Genomic DNA, 14,717 nt, shown 5'->3' with positions numbered 1-14,717 from the left:
AAAAGAATTTAGGACAAAGATTTATTGTCCTGAAAGAGTCAACTTACTCATATCCAAAACTTAGAATGTCAGAGACTTTTGAAAGTTTTCTGAATGTATGAAGTTCTCCAGCAATGAGAAATAAAATTAATTTTGTTTCTAGGTTCCTTCGAGTTTTATCCTCTGATGATAACACCTAATTGTGAAATACATTTCGCGGATTTTTACTTTATATCTTCTAAATGTTACAGGAAAAAAAGTCATAAATATGACAAACTTACAAATCGTGGCATTGAGCCAGGGTTTGCAAATTTGGCAATATTATTTTACTTAAAATACTACATTTTTTGAAATAATATAAGAATTAAGGATAACAGTCAAATAATACTGTATTTCCAGCTTGTTCACATTAGAATATAGAACAATGCATTGTAAACTTCTTGGAATAAAATCTAAGTCAAAACCAATTCATGTTCAAATCATTTGAACAACAAATATGAATATTGCTACATCACCTCTGACTAACAAGAAACTATGCATTTCCATACCCAATGAAACCTCAATTCCTAGAACCATTCTACTTTATTGCCTCCCAGGAAGTGTTTCTTCATGGTCAATATCACTCTTTAAAGGATAGCAAATGAACATGACTTTCTGCTGAGGCTTGGGGGATCTGGATCAATATGTATGTATCTAACCATTTGAAAGGCCATCTCCTTTTTTAGCCTTTTAAGTTAAAAATTTTTATAAAATGAAACAAAATAGGAAACCACTTAGTTGATTTATCAATAATGTGAAACCTTCGTTCTGAATTTTATTGGTAAAAATTACCACATTGAAACCAAAACTTAACCTTGGCTCGGACTCTCAGATAAATTGCTTTTGTGTTCTTTGACTAGAAACTATTCTCAAAAAAAAGAAATTATTTCTTATGGTGGCTCCAACTCTAGCCAAGAAGGTCTAGGTCAACTATAGGACTGTATAATTATCTAAAGTAATACAGGGGGATTTTTAGAAAAATTCTTTAATTTTTGTTCTTGTGTAAAAAGTAATGGATGGCAGCCCAAATTATTATTTTCTTTAAAAATTTGTTTCAAGTGTGTCACTAGGCACTCATAAAATTGATTTCTTTTATTTGTTTTATAACCCAATGACCTGAAATAATAGGTGCTTGTTGCTTTTTCTTTTGATCCTTAGAAACACTTTTATTCTGTCTAAAAGAATTCTCCCACTAAAATGCAAATGATTACTTGGCTACAGGAGGAGTCTCATTTTATGAGCATTTATGAAGTATTTAGTTGGATTCAGCTGGAATGCAACTTAGAGAAAGGAATGGATACCAGTAGAGAAGAGACAGAAAAATCAAACTTTGCTTACATTAAAATTCTGTTGTCAAATCCTGTTAACCTAAGAAGAAAGCTGAAAATAGATGGTAAGGATCAATGATTATAGATTTTTAAATACAGTATTCATATTTAATAGAATGTCATAAAAATGACAGAATGCCATGAAATTCAGCATGTCAAAACTTTGCTAAAACAAACAATAGATTTAATAAATGTGCTAATTAGAGTGAATATTTAGAGGGACGAAAAGAACTTGTCACATCATAGATGTCTCCCCACTACTGGGAAAATTTGGTATTATGTATTCACACAATATTTGCTGTATTACCTAATTAAACATTAGTATAGTCTCTCTGCTAGTGAGAAACCATTGCAAGAGTCCAAATACCAAGTGTGACTATAACTTGAATCAAGAGAGTTAGGTGTTCCTGAATAAAAGGCTTAATGAATGTAAAACAAATGGGTTGCATATATAGGTTTTATGTGCAGTAAATTAAGTAGGCTTTAAAATTTGTTAGCATGGTTAGCTCCTCTTTTTTAATTTCCTTCCTTCCTTCCTTCCTTCCTTCCTTCCTTCCTTCTTTCCTTCCTTCCTTCCTTCTTTCCTTCCCTCCCTCCCTCCCTCCCTCCCCCCCCTCCCTCCCTCCTGCCCTCTTTGCTTTATTTCTTTCTAGCTCTTGTAAGATAAATGACAATAGTATTTTACTGTTTGGGCTGGGGCTTCCTCTCTTTTTCACTTTCACATGATTGAAAACTTTGCGGATTTGTGAGGGAAGGGGAAAGAAGATGAGCACATAAATGTAGATCATTTGAGGATAGATGTAACGGAGAGAATTGGGACCTTGACTTCCAGAGACTTTGTAAGTAAAGAAAAACGTGGGTCTATAAAAATGTGTGTGTGTTTGTTTTCAGTGAATTTAAAAACATTTTCAAGAAGTATCAGGGTCAATCTGTTTAGACAATCTCCTGTTTTTAGCCCCTACAAATGTCTTAAGTTAGAAAAATCCTCTTATTTTCAAGTAGCCATTTTTTTTTTAATGTGAGTACCACACTGCTAAAGACTGAAATAGAAAAAATGCTTCTTCTATTTGTAGGGAAATTGATTTCTGAAAACTGCTTTCCAGTGAGGTGTATACATCAAATGCAACTTGATTTTACTGGCTCTGTAGCTAGAGATAACTGATGCACTGTCTTGTTTCTTAGATACCCCTTTGTAGTTCAGCTTGGCATAGTATTATGTTTTGAGTTCTTATTGAGGGTTCGGAAATATTTGTCATCAATTTTATGTCTACTCTATTGAAAAAGCAATATACAATGTATTCCATATTTCTTAGCTCTGTGTCTTTGAAGTTTTAACCTATATTCAGATAGCTGTTCTTAACTACAATTTTGAGTATTCACCGGAATTTACAAATTGCCATGTTACTAAATACAAAAAAATACAGCTTGGATCAAGAGATCAATAATTTACAAATCTCAATCCAAAGCTGTTATTTTTCAGGGAAAATTAAAAATCATTTCTAGCAGAGTATTCGATTCCTAAGGGAAGATAAGTCAAGTATCTTCTTTAAGAGTAAGTATATTCCTCCACTGTAGGTATTTCTCATTGACTTTATAATAACTTGAACAAATCTTGAACAAGATTTAAAGAATCTATAATCTCCCAAACTTAAAATTGTGTTCTTTCTGGTTTATTTTCATGTATTAAGATTATATTCAAACCATTTAACAAATTGTCTTCATGACATCGCTTGTGTTAATTAATAGAAAATCATATAGAAACAATTATTATTTGTGCCTCTGTGGAAATATATGCTTCAATGAGTTAAATACCCTTGAATTTTGGTTCTCATTTCTTATTTTGACTTTTTTGTTATGTGCTTCAGGGGTCTTAAATTCCAACAGATGAGGTAGTCAAAGAAAGGGGTAGAAAATATTTAGAAAAAATTAATACTTCAAAAGGGAATAATTTCTCTGTTAATTAACTTCTGTTTATTCCATACTGACTAAATTATTTTGAAATTGTGAAAAAACAGGCAGCTACCATATAAATTGGTACCTATGAAAATACTGATTACTTTCTTCCTGTGATTTTCAGTGTTAAGAAAACCTTTGTCTTGAAATGATAGACAATACTTGTTCAGATAAAGAAATATGACTTTCAATACCTTTACCATTTTTATTTCTTTAAGGAAATATTTTAATAATGATTGTAAAAATAGAAAAAATATGAGAAAAACAGAAATTAAGATGAAATTTGAACAGCTGTACTCCACAGTCCCGTTTTCATTTTTCCCTCTATTTTAGTGCCTTCTACTGAGTTATTGAAGGCCCAGATCTGCAAAATTTACAAGCTGCTAATTCGTTGCCTCCCTTAAGAATTTGGAGCAAAAATTATTCTAACTATGCGGAAATTGATTCACATCATCATGGCAGGTTTTGACTATGAGAGAATTCAGGTTAGGTTCAAATAGAATAATGGTCCATGGAGAGAAATACTTTCTAATTTTTCTTGAAGTTGGATGAAAAGCTTTTTATTTAAAAAAAAAAAATCCTCCTTGGAAGAAGTCAAAAGTTTTATAACAGCTGCCTGTAGCTACCTTATAACTTCAGTAATCAAGTGACGAAACTGTCTCATTATGCTTTTAAAATCCCGATTAAGTGCATTCCAGAAATAATACATATCATTCTTCATTTCAAAATTAACCTACCTGAATTCTGACTCTTCAACTGTGAGTAGCCATTTTACAAAACCAAAGGGTCACACTTCCCAAACAGTACTTTAAATATCAAACCTAATCCTGTTAATGCTCATTGCAATGCATAAAATAAACAGCCAATGCATTTCCATCAAGTTTTTGGGCACTAGTAATAATAAGTAGGTTTCCAAAATCACTTAATAAAAACACAGAGTTATAATGTGCTAGGCCTTCATTAGCATCCTCTGCATGGGGTGGTTTTTATTTAACCTGAATTACTTTAACATTTTGGCTAATTTGTTTGCTGCAATTTCATGGGTCTAAATATCTGGTTTGGCTTGCAATGTAAATTATATTGTACATCTGCTCCCTTGCTATTAGATTTACTTTGTGAATAATATCTTTTAAAAATGTAGTTATCACAAACTTAAATTATAATGTCATCAACTAATACCAGGTAAATATACTAATATATATGTAGGGCATGATTAAATTACATATATTTTGAAATGTCAAACTATTTTTGTTTTTTTTGTTTTTTTTAAATGAATGCATCTCTTAAACCTGTGCCATTAATTTTTAAAAAGTTTCATTTGGTATTTCATATTATATTTTAAAATATTTTTCTTTAGTAGTACAGGTTTAGAGAAACTTTTTCTGATTGAAATAATAAAATATGCCTCATTTCACTAGAATTTTAAGAATAATAATACATGTAAAAGTATAACTCATATAAGATTATAAATATCCAAAATATCTTCTTTGCTTTTCATGTAACACCACTTATTACTCATTCTTTTGTTTGTTATTCTAAAGCATTCACAATGTAAATAGCATGTTTCATGATACAAAATGTCTTGGTATTTACAGACTGCAGAACAAGGTGAATTTGTGTCTGAAAAATGAGTGATGGAAACATGGGATTCTTATAAAACAAAGTGGAAATGACAGTTGTGTGTTAAATTTACATAATTCATTACAAAATTGTCTAGTTAAATCATGCATTTATTTACCTTAAAAGTGTCCAAACTGTCACTTATAAAATATTTAAATCAATAAATAATACCAAAAAAAGAGTCAATATTCTTTCTAGCATTTTTTCCATACAGTGAAGGTGAATAACAGTGCCTAAGAATATGAATGAATAATAGATGAAAGAATGGGGGAACAAATGAAGGAGTGAATGGAGTATTTATAATTCAGTGCCTTTATGGTTGCAGATGCAGCTGCTGACACAATATCTGACAAAGCCAATTTGAATTTTTTTTAACATGAAATCTCTCTTTTGTCCTCTTACAAAACCAAAGAACACACATTATAATTACTGTATGTACCCCAAATATATATCACAAAGAAAAGGCATAGCTCACATGTCTTCTGACTAGCCAGTTGCTTTCTTGAAAGGACAGAGAAAAGGGTTCATATTACTATCATAATTAAATGTCGGTTGAATGTCCACTGAGTAACTTTCAAGGGCATACCCATCAACTAGATGAGATGCAGCACATACCTATAAGACCATTTTATTCCAGTGTTCTGAAATACTCCGCAGCCTACCTATACAGAAACAAGTTATCTTGTTATTTAATGTCCCTCTCCTCTATAATCATTTAGCCTCAACCAGACAAATTTCCATCTGTTTCTAGAAGTTCTTAAGGGAGTCTTCATCTTGTGTTCACAAAACAGGGCTGTTCTCATCATCTGCCCTTGTCTTCATATTACCTGCTGCTCAGAAGCCATGCCACTCCTAAGAGCCACTTCCCTGACCCTAAGAGAACTGACATTGAGTAGGTAAATGAAGAAACACTTAATGAATAGTTCTTAAATGATAATCAATGTAGAATGCTTTTATGAACCATTTTCTCAATTATATCCTAATAATCCTATGAAAATCTGCTCTCTTCGTTTTAGAGGTAAGAAAATTTAAGCAGAGAGAGACTAAGAAGGTGTCTGTAGCATAGGCAAGGTGGTTGCCACTTAACACATGATGAGGCTGAAGACTACCTTTTGTTAATAGTTTGAACTTTCTGGAACTTAACTACAAGACAGACTGTAGTTAAGTGATATTGTGCTGAGGAAAACTAGAAATGGTTTTGGTAAAGAACTAGCAGTTTTTGACACAATTGACCTTCTGCATGCCAAATACTGATTTGCACACTTTCCTGAACAAGTTGAACGCCTTCACGTCCCTCTGCAAGGGAGATAACATAGAGTTTCTTTCAGTTACAACAGCTGGCTCACATCCAGATATGCTGGGTGGTATGCATTCATCTCCATCAACACATGGTCACTTAGGAACCAAAACACAAATGTCTGCTTTCTCCCTCTCTACCCGCACTCCCACATAAATATATGTGTGTATTCTTATTCATATAGATAGATGAGTGACAGACAAAGACAAAGGCATAATTTCAATAAAATTTTTCAAGGGAGAAAGGGAAAACACATTGTAATTCTCCGTTTCACAGCATGATAGAGAGGTAATAAGATGCCCTTGCCCTGGCTCAAGTCCCTATGGGGAATCATGATAACCTCCAGCTCCATCTGTGGCACTTGTCTCCATTGGCTGGGATGGTCTTCCTTGTTTGTTCCATACCACGGCTGCATGTGAAGTGAATATTAGGAAATATGCCCTCCTTGGGAGCTTTATACTTTTCACAGACTACTGCTTGCTAGTATATGTTTGTATGTTGAAGCATTCAGTTTGACTCACTGGATCATTTTGAAATATGATCCAGAACATTATCACATTTGTCTTTATTGTTGGACAGAATGGTCACTTTAAATTACCAAAAGAAAACATCAAGCTAGGGAAATTCTGGCTAAACCTATGACAGGATTCTTGCTGATGGCACGTCAGCATGATGAGTTATTGAGAGTAGAAGATGAGGAATTCGTTCAAATATTGAGTGTGATCAAATATCAAGGGTTCAACCATTTTCTCTAAGCTGACTCAGCATGATTAATGCTAAAACTAGCTAAGCAGGACAAGTTGGGGCCCAGCCAGACAGAGGACTGAGAGGACCCTGACTCAGATTTGGTCAAGGAGAGAGTCACTGTCACCAGAAAGAAGAGTAAGGATTTCAATGGATAGCTATTTCATAAAATACTTTATAGATAAGATTTAAAAAGCACAGACAGCAAAAACAAAAAAAGACAAATGGTACTATCTCGAACTAAAAAGGTTTTGCACAGCCAAGGAAGTAATCAACAGAGTGAGAAGACAACTTGTAGAATGGGAGAAAATATTTGCAAACTATTCATAGGACAAGTATCCATGTAACATCCAGAACATGCAAGGGATTCAAACAACATAAGAGTTCTTTTAAAATCCCATTAAAATATGGGATACAAATAGACACTTTTCAAAAAAAAGACATTCAAGTGGCCAACAAGTATATGAAAAAATTCTCAAGATCACTAATCATCAGGGAAATACAAATTAAAACCACAATGAGATATCACCTTACCCCAAATGCTGACAAGGATGCAGAGAAAAGGGAGCTCCTATACATTAATGGTGGAAATGTTAATTATACAGCCATGATGGTAAACAGTATGGAAAGTCCTCAACAAAATTAAAAACAGAACCATATGATCCAGCAGTCCCACTACTGGGTATTTATGCAAAGGAAAGGAAATCAGTGTTTCAAAAAGATTTCTGTATCCCCATGTTAATTGCAACACTATTCCCAATAGCCAGTATATAAAATCTGCCCAAGTGTCCATCAACAGATGAATAAAGAAAATGTCTAATATATACACAAAGGAACACTGTTCAGTCATAAAAAAGAATAACATCCCGTCATCAGAAGCAACATGGATGAGCCTGGAGGACATTACATTAAGTGAAGTGAGTCAGGCACAGAAAGATAAATAATGCATGTTCTCACTCACATGAGATCTACAAAGTTGAGCACGTGGAGCTCAAGAGTAGAATCATGGTGAATAGAGCCTGGGAAGAGGAGGGGACAGAAGAGGACAGGGAGAGGACTGTTAATGGATAAAAAGTTATAGCTCTATAAGAGGAAAAATTTCTAGTGCTCTATATCATTGTAGGGTGTGTAAAGTTAATAATGATAAATGATTTTTTAAAAAAGCTCAAAGATTTTGAATGTTCCCAACACAAAGAAATGAAAAATGTTTGAGGTGATAGATATGCTAATTGTCCCAATAAGATTATACATTGTATACATGTATCAAAATATCATTCTGTATTCAATAAACATGTACAATGATTATGTGGCAAATAAAATTAAAAGGAAAAAATGGGCTACAGAGTGTCCTAACTAAGCTTAAGAAGTAATTGGATGAATAATCATAGTTGCTTATTTGCATGAGTTGATTAACCTGATGATACTTACTCATATGCTAAAGTGAAGAAGGAGACATAGGTGGGCTCTAAGGAGAAAAACAGAAAAATTCAAAAATGAGAATACAGTATCTGCTCCCCAGCCTGGCCCCAGAGACTCAATGTGAACTCTTATAGGAAGGAAGCCCAGAAGCCAAAGCTGGAAAAGTTGCTCTGCTAAGGACTCGCATGCTGCCTAGACAATAAGGAATCCTGTCTCAACACCCAGGTAATTAGTTTAACAGTCTGTGGAAGAGATGTCCTCCCCAAAAGATCTGTTTAAACTTGAGACAGAGGATTTAAATTCAAAATGTCACTGAGTTTTTAGAGATGAGATCACACAAGCGCAATCTGTCACATAATTAAATGTAACACATAATACCTGTTTGCTATCATCAAATCCTGAAGTTTCTGCCTTAGAGACCTTCTTTTCCACCCTCAGCCACAGCATTGTGGTTCTTGCTGTCATGGATACGGCAGGTGTAACTGTCTCTTACCTAGACAATGCTTCACTAGCACTAGTCCACGAAACAGCACTTATCTTTAAAAACTTTTCTTTGTTCATAAAAAAAAAATGTGATGCTAAATCAATTCAATTTGAAAGCCAGTTTTTAATTTAGAGGTTGAGTAACAGAAAGACCAACTTAGCTGTATTGAGAGACACTGTTAACAAGAGATGTTTATTTTTTATATTCTTTAGTTTGCAGGAATATTTGCTCATTGTCCTGACCTACCTAGAGAATGATTATCCATTATTCAATGTGACTACTATTATCTCTGCCTTTATGTAATTTTTCTTATCTTCTCCCGAGCACCCTTTAATGCCATTGTGGAACATTAGTATCAGAGCGAGATTATCCCAACCTTAGGAATCTAAAACAGAACAGAGCCATTCATCATTAATAGCAAGTGTGTCTTTTAAGTTGGGTATAGTGGCAAGTAACAGAAAGTCCAACTCAGTGGGCTTTTACAAAGAGAAAGAAAAATTATACGTGCATAGAATTAAGAATTTAGATGTGGTATACACAGATTTTGTGTACCTGTGACTCCACCCTCTTTTGCCTGTCAGTCTGGTCCTCAGACTGGCTTCTCTTGTGAAAACAAAATGGCTTTGGTTATACTTTTCTTCAGTCATTGAAGGAAAAGAAGACCCTCTCTCTTCCTCTGGATTATGTTCTGATGTGAAGCATAAAACTTTAAAATAATTTTAATGTTTAAAATTTTAAAGCATAGAATTTAAAATAATTGCTTTGACCAGAGGAATGCTGTACCCTCACTTACAGAAGCTGACTTATAACACATCCCTGAACCCAGCATGAATTAAAGGGGGAGAAAATTTTACCGTTCGTTTATGGCAATAAGTAAGCATCCACGTAACTGTTGATTGGTACTTACCCAACAAAAAGGGAAAAATGTGGAGTGGATTTAGTGGGTTAGCCATAATTATTACAAATATTTCAGGATTATTTAACCTGCCAGTGGGTCACCCAAAACATGCAACCTATTTTAGACATAGCTATTACCCCAGTGTAACCAATTCAATATAGTAGAGATATTTGCATTTTCAAAGTAGGAATCAACACTAGTGGTGAAATAGTGCATCAAAGGTAATATTTTCAGATGAAGATTAGTTCTGGTTCCTAGTATCCTGTAAGTCACATCATGTAGGTAGCCTCCTGCTTTGTGTATGCATAAAGGCAGTTCTATGACCAGACAAAGGTAATGTGAGCTTTAACATCACGGCTGAATCATGCCTCTTTTAAATTATTAACTGTATTGAGGGTAGGGACTTTGAGAGAGAATCCCTCATGTGGAGAGATATTAAAATCTTAATTTAAACAGATTTTTTAATGTCTGTCTCTCTGCCTTCTGTCTGCTCCTTATTATTCACCTGGAAGGATTTCTACATTCTCTCTGGAAGGAGGTTCATGATCAATGATAATACTAAACTTGTAGGAACCCCATGTAGCCAGAAGATTGATTTTTCTCCTCTGGGACCACAGATGGAAGACTTCTTTATTAAGATGTCTCAATAAGTTAATGCAACTCTGAGTTTATTAGTGCTTATGTAAGAGAGTGAGAAGTGATTTAAGTACCTGCTACACACTGAGTAACACATTTAAATGTCGAGCAAGACTTTCAGCCAGTTAAGATGAAAAGGACTCTGCAAATAACTTTTGCTGCTTTTTCTTGTTATGTGCCATTAATCAAGACTCATAGGTAAGGATGGGCACCTAATCCACCCACTACCTCAGCACAAGATGACTGGAAGCACTGTACATAATCACAATGACCCCACATGCAGGTTTCCAACAGAAGATGCCAAATTATCCCCAAGTCTCTTAGCCAATCCTTCACATCTTTATTCAGAAGGGGTATCTTAAGCCTAAGTTTAATAGCAAATTATCTTTTAAAGTTTTCCAGGTAAGAAGGGTTATGGTTATTAGTAAATTTGGACTATGTGGAAGGGCCCATTTTACATTATTTTTTAATTTTGTCCCCATCTTGACAACATTAGTATGTGGGTATTTGCTCTTGGGTATTTGCTATTATCTGTCAAAAAAAAAAAAAAGAATATCGAGAATTAGCAACTTTTCCAAAATCAGCTGGTAGATTACAGAGCTAAATATCAGATTCAGTGTTATTACCTGTATTTCTCCAGTACTTACAGAGGAACACTAAATCTTTCCATTTGGTATTTTTCCCTGTCTTAACTTAAAACCACCTCCAGTTTTTATCTTACATTAAAGAGCCTGAATTGCAACCCTTGAATAGTATGTGTTAATTTTTCATCATCCTTATCCAGGTTCTCACATTCATTAATTCATCAAATATTTATTTACTAAACATAAACTTTGTGCTTAGAACTGTGCTTGACTCTTGGACAATCATGAGTAATACATGTCTCCTCACATGAGGGAACTGAATAAATGGTAAAGGAGACACAGATTAATCACAATTGCACAATCAAATATATAAACACAAATTGTGAATGATGCGATATGGGAAACTTAAGAAGTACTGTGATACGTACAACAGAGAGGAAGGAAAAAAATCACTGAAAATGTAGATTTTGAGCTGAGTTCTGATGGGTGAGTGGGAGTTCTCCAAAAAAATAGTAGATAGAGGTCTCTATCTCCAGCACCATAACAGAGGAGAAAGCCTAAAATTGCCCCTCTAAAAAAGAGGTAGCGTGAAGAATGAAATATACAGATTGGTATACAAGAAAGTAAGAGGATGAACTGGAAGCCAAAAAGTCACAGAAACGCTTGAGCTCATGCTTCAGAAGCCCTTTAGTGGTATGATGAGAGAAAATTTAAAATCAAAGTGGAATAATAGAGAAAATAACAACATGTAAAATGAGAAGCCCTGTAGTGGTATGATGAAAAGAAGATGGCTGTGGTCTCATTAAATAAGAAACTTTAACATCTAACAGGCACAAGATCATAGGCCAAAGGGAATTGAAAACACTTGGGAGAAATTCAAATCGTATATGGGGTCAGTAAAAAAGGTGGACTGGGGAGAAAAAAAAATCCACCCTCTCCTGGACAGTTGCATGGAGGAAGTTTTTCTGTCTCAGTATGACTCAGGTGGGCACAAATAATAATTTCTCCTAAGTATTGATGACCACAGGCCAGAGTTATGCTACCATAAAATAGTTTCCCCTGAAATGCTAAAACTCCTTGGGTGCCTAGAAAAAGAAAATGCAAAATATCTCTGGAATGAGAGTATTCCAACCCAGAAGAAATAGAATTCCTAAGGATAAAGCACTACCAAACATTAGTTCACCATCTAAAATTTCAGCACATAGAAGCAGAAAAAAACTTTCCACCAGAAATGCACAAACAGAAAAAGACAGAAAGGAGAAGAATTGTTGATCTCAGTAAACGCAAAAGAATTATCTTATAAAAGAGTAGAACTTAAAAGTAACCTGAGCAAAGAAATAGAATTTCCACAGAGGACTAATATTTAGACAAGCAGCATGTTTCTCAGTAACCATAACACAAGTCAAAAAGGAGTTGGTATATTTTTGTGTGCTGAGAGAAAAAGAATATAAATTTAGAATTCACAAGTTAGGGCAAAATAAAGACATTTTTACATAAAGATGAACTCATCACAAAAAGCTACTTAAAAATATATTTCTGTAAGAAATTAGAAAAAATCTCAAAAAGATGATCTGAGACATAGAAGAATAAGAAGGAAGATATTAATGCATGCTTTGGTAAATCTAAATAAGTATTGACTATATACATACATAATAACCATAATGCTAATTTAGGAGATTAAAAAATCAAAGTGGAATAATACAGAAAAGAACAACATGTAAAATGAGAATAAGTGATCGGAGTTAAGTTTTTTAAGTCTTATATCCTTAAGAGGAGGATATAAAGGTTGATTAACATTAGACTTTCTACGTGAGTTACGCCTGTCACAATTTAAATTCAAAAAAAAAAAAAAAAAAAAAAAAAAATAAAAAAAAAAAAAAAAAAAAAAAAACAAAAAAAAAAAAAAAAAAAAAAAAAAAAAAAAACAGAAAAAGAGAATACAATGGCATGGTCAAGAAAAAATATAAAATAGAATGTGTATAAATATAGCAGTAATGGCAATAATGTAAATCAATGAATGTTGCCAGTCCAAATAATGATAATTTTCAGCTTGCGTGGTAAAGAAAAATGCTTTGTTCAATTTCTCCAAAGATGAAAGTCCAGGTGCCTAGTCCTTGGTCTTAGTCTTTCAAGGCTGCTATAGTGAAATACCATAAACTAGGTAGCTTACAAATGGCAAAATTTTATTTCTCACGTTTCTAGAGTCTGAGAAGTTCAAGATCCAAGCACACACATACTTGGTATCTGGTGAAGGCCAGCGTCCTCATAGACGATGCCATCTATCTGTGTCCTCATCTTACGAAAAGAATAAACAAGCTCCTTTGGGCCTTTATAAGGTTACAAATCCTGTTGTGAGGGTTCTACCACATGATTTAATCACTTCCCAAAGCCCCTACCTCCTAATGCCACCACATTGGAGGTTAAGATTATAACATGAATTTTGCAGGCACTTAGTTCATCCACTGCAGGCTTTCTACGGAATACTAAAATTATCTATGTGTGTGTGTGCGCACACACACACTTGTGTGGGGGCATTTATATATGTGTAATTGAGGTATAAGAAATAGAGCAGGAGCCAAGTATTAAAAGCCATAAAGCCAATCTACCCTTGAACATTTTATCATATCCAGTAGAATTGAACATGTGTGAGTTGAGAACTTGGTATCATTAGAAAACCCAAGATAAACCCAGGATTTTGCCTTCGTTCCATAAACTTCGACCACAAAGAGCTATACTTTTGATGTAAGAGTAAACAAAAAAGTAATGTCTTCTCCCTAACACTCAGAAAATAGCAAAGAAAACTGCCTGGTTCATTCTTTAGCAGCAATTAGAGGATAAAATTTTAAAATCTCCCTTAAGCAATTATAACTGCATCTCGATTCTAATACAGGTGAGCAAGTCAAATGAAAATTGCCTGGGCTGGCCAATAACCTCAAGCCAAGGATTATTTTGAGTCTTATCAAACCAGTTGTATCCCAAGCATCTGAGAAGCAAGGAGACAACTTATTTTGGAGGAACCTAACCTTGCCCTGGCTAAAAAGACACAACTCAGATAAGTTTCAAGGAAAGTGTTTAACAGATACAAATAACCAAAGGAAATCAGGCATTATGAGAGAGGCAACTAAAAAAAAGTGGCAGAACTAATGCTGTAAAATTTTTCCAATGTTGGAATTAAAAGAACACAGAATATATAATGAGTATATTTAACAGTTTCAAGAAATTTAAAGAAGCTTTACAACAAGAACAAATAGCAAGCAGGATATAAACAGAGCTGACAAAATTTATAGAAAAGAATAAATATAATAATGTAACTTAAAACTCAATCTTTAAGCCTAACCTCAGATTAGACAGAATTAGAAAAGAATAGTGAATGGGAAGATAGAATTTAAAATATGGGAAGGTATATTAGGTAAATAAAGAGATAGAAATATAAAGTTATAGAGGCATGGAGGATAAAGTCAGAAAGGCTAACCCAGGTTTAACTGAGATGCGATGAGGAACAGAATGAGGGAGGTGGGGGAGAAGGTGGCAGTGGTAATATTTGAATAGGTAACAGCTTAAAACTTAGAAGTCAAACAACATCAAAATAAACAAAAAGAAATATAGAGCTAGATATATTATAGTATAACTGCAGAACTTTGTTTTTTTTTTTTGAGACGGAGTTTCACTCATGTTACCCAGGTTGGAGTGCAATGGCGCGATCTCGGCTCACCGCAACCTCCGCCTCCTGGGTTCA

General features: G+C 34.1%; 1 protein-coding gene across 2 annotated transcripts in view; it reads left to right on the top strand.

The window, feature by feature from the left end:
- GUCY1A2 (guanylate cyclase 1 soluble subunit alpha 2) overlaps window positions 1-14,717 on the top strand; it is a 364,637-nt gene that overhangs the window by 321,181 nt on the left and 28,739 nt on the right. The window contains exons 9-10 of one of the 2 annotated variants that reach the window (XM_017547043.2): window positions 5,711-5,815; window positions 5,936-6,802. The exons of the other annotated variant lie outside the window; for it this stretch is intronic. Coding sequence (XP_017402532.1) covers window positions 5,711-5,815 — 105 coding nt within the window. The 3' untranslated portion in view covers window positions 5,936-6,802. Of the gene's footprint in view, window positions 1-5,710; window positions 5,816-5,935; window positions 6,803-14,717 lie in introns of those variants that run through there. 2 annotated transcript variants of the gene reach the window in all.

This window comes from Cebus imitator, unplaced genomic scaffold, assembly GCF_001604975.1.
Source record: "Cebus imitator isolate Cc_AM_T3 unplaced genomic scaffold, Cebus_imitator-1.0 Scaffold194, whole genome shotgun sequence".
NCBI lineage: Eukaryota > Metazoa > Chordata > Mammalia > Primates > Cebidae > Cebus > Cebus imitator.
Note: the sequence above shows the minus strand (reverse complement) of the source record. Positions and strands in the feature narration are given on the sequence as shown.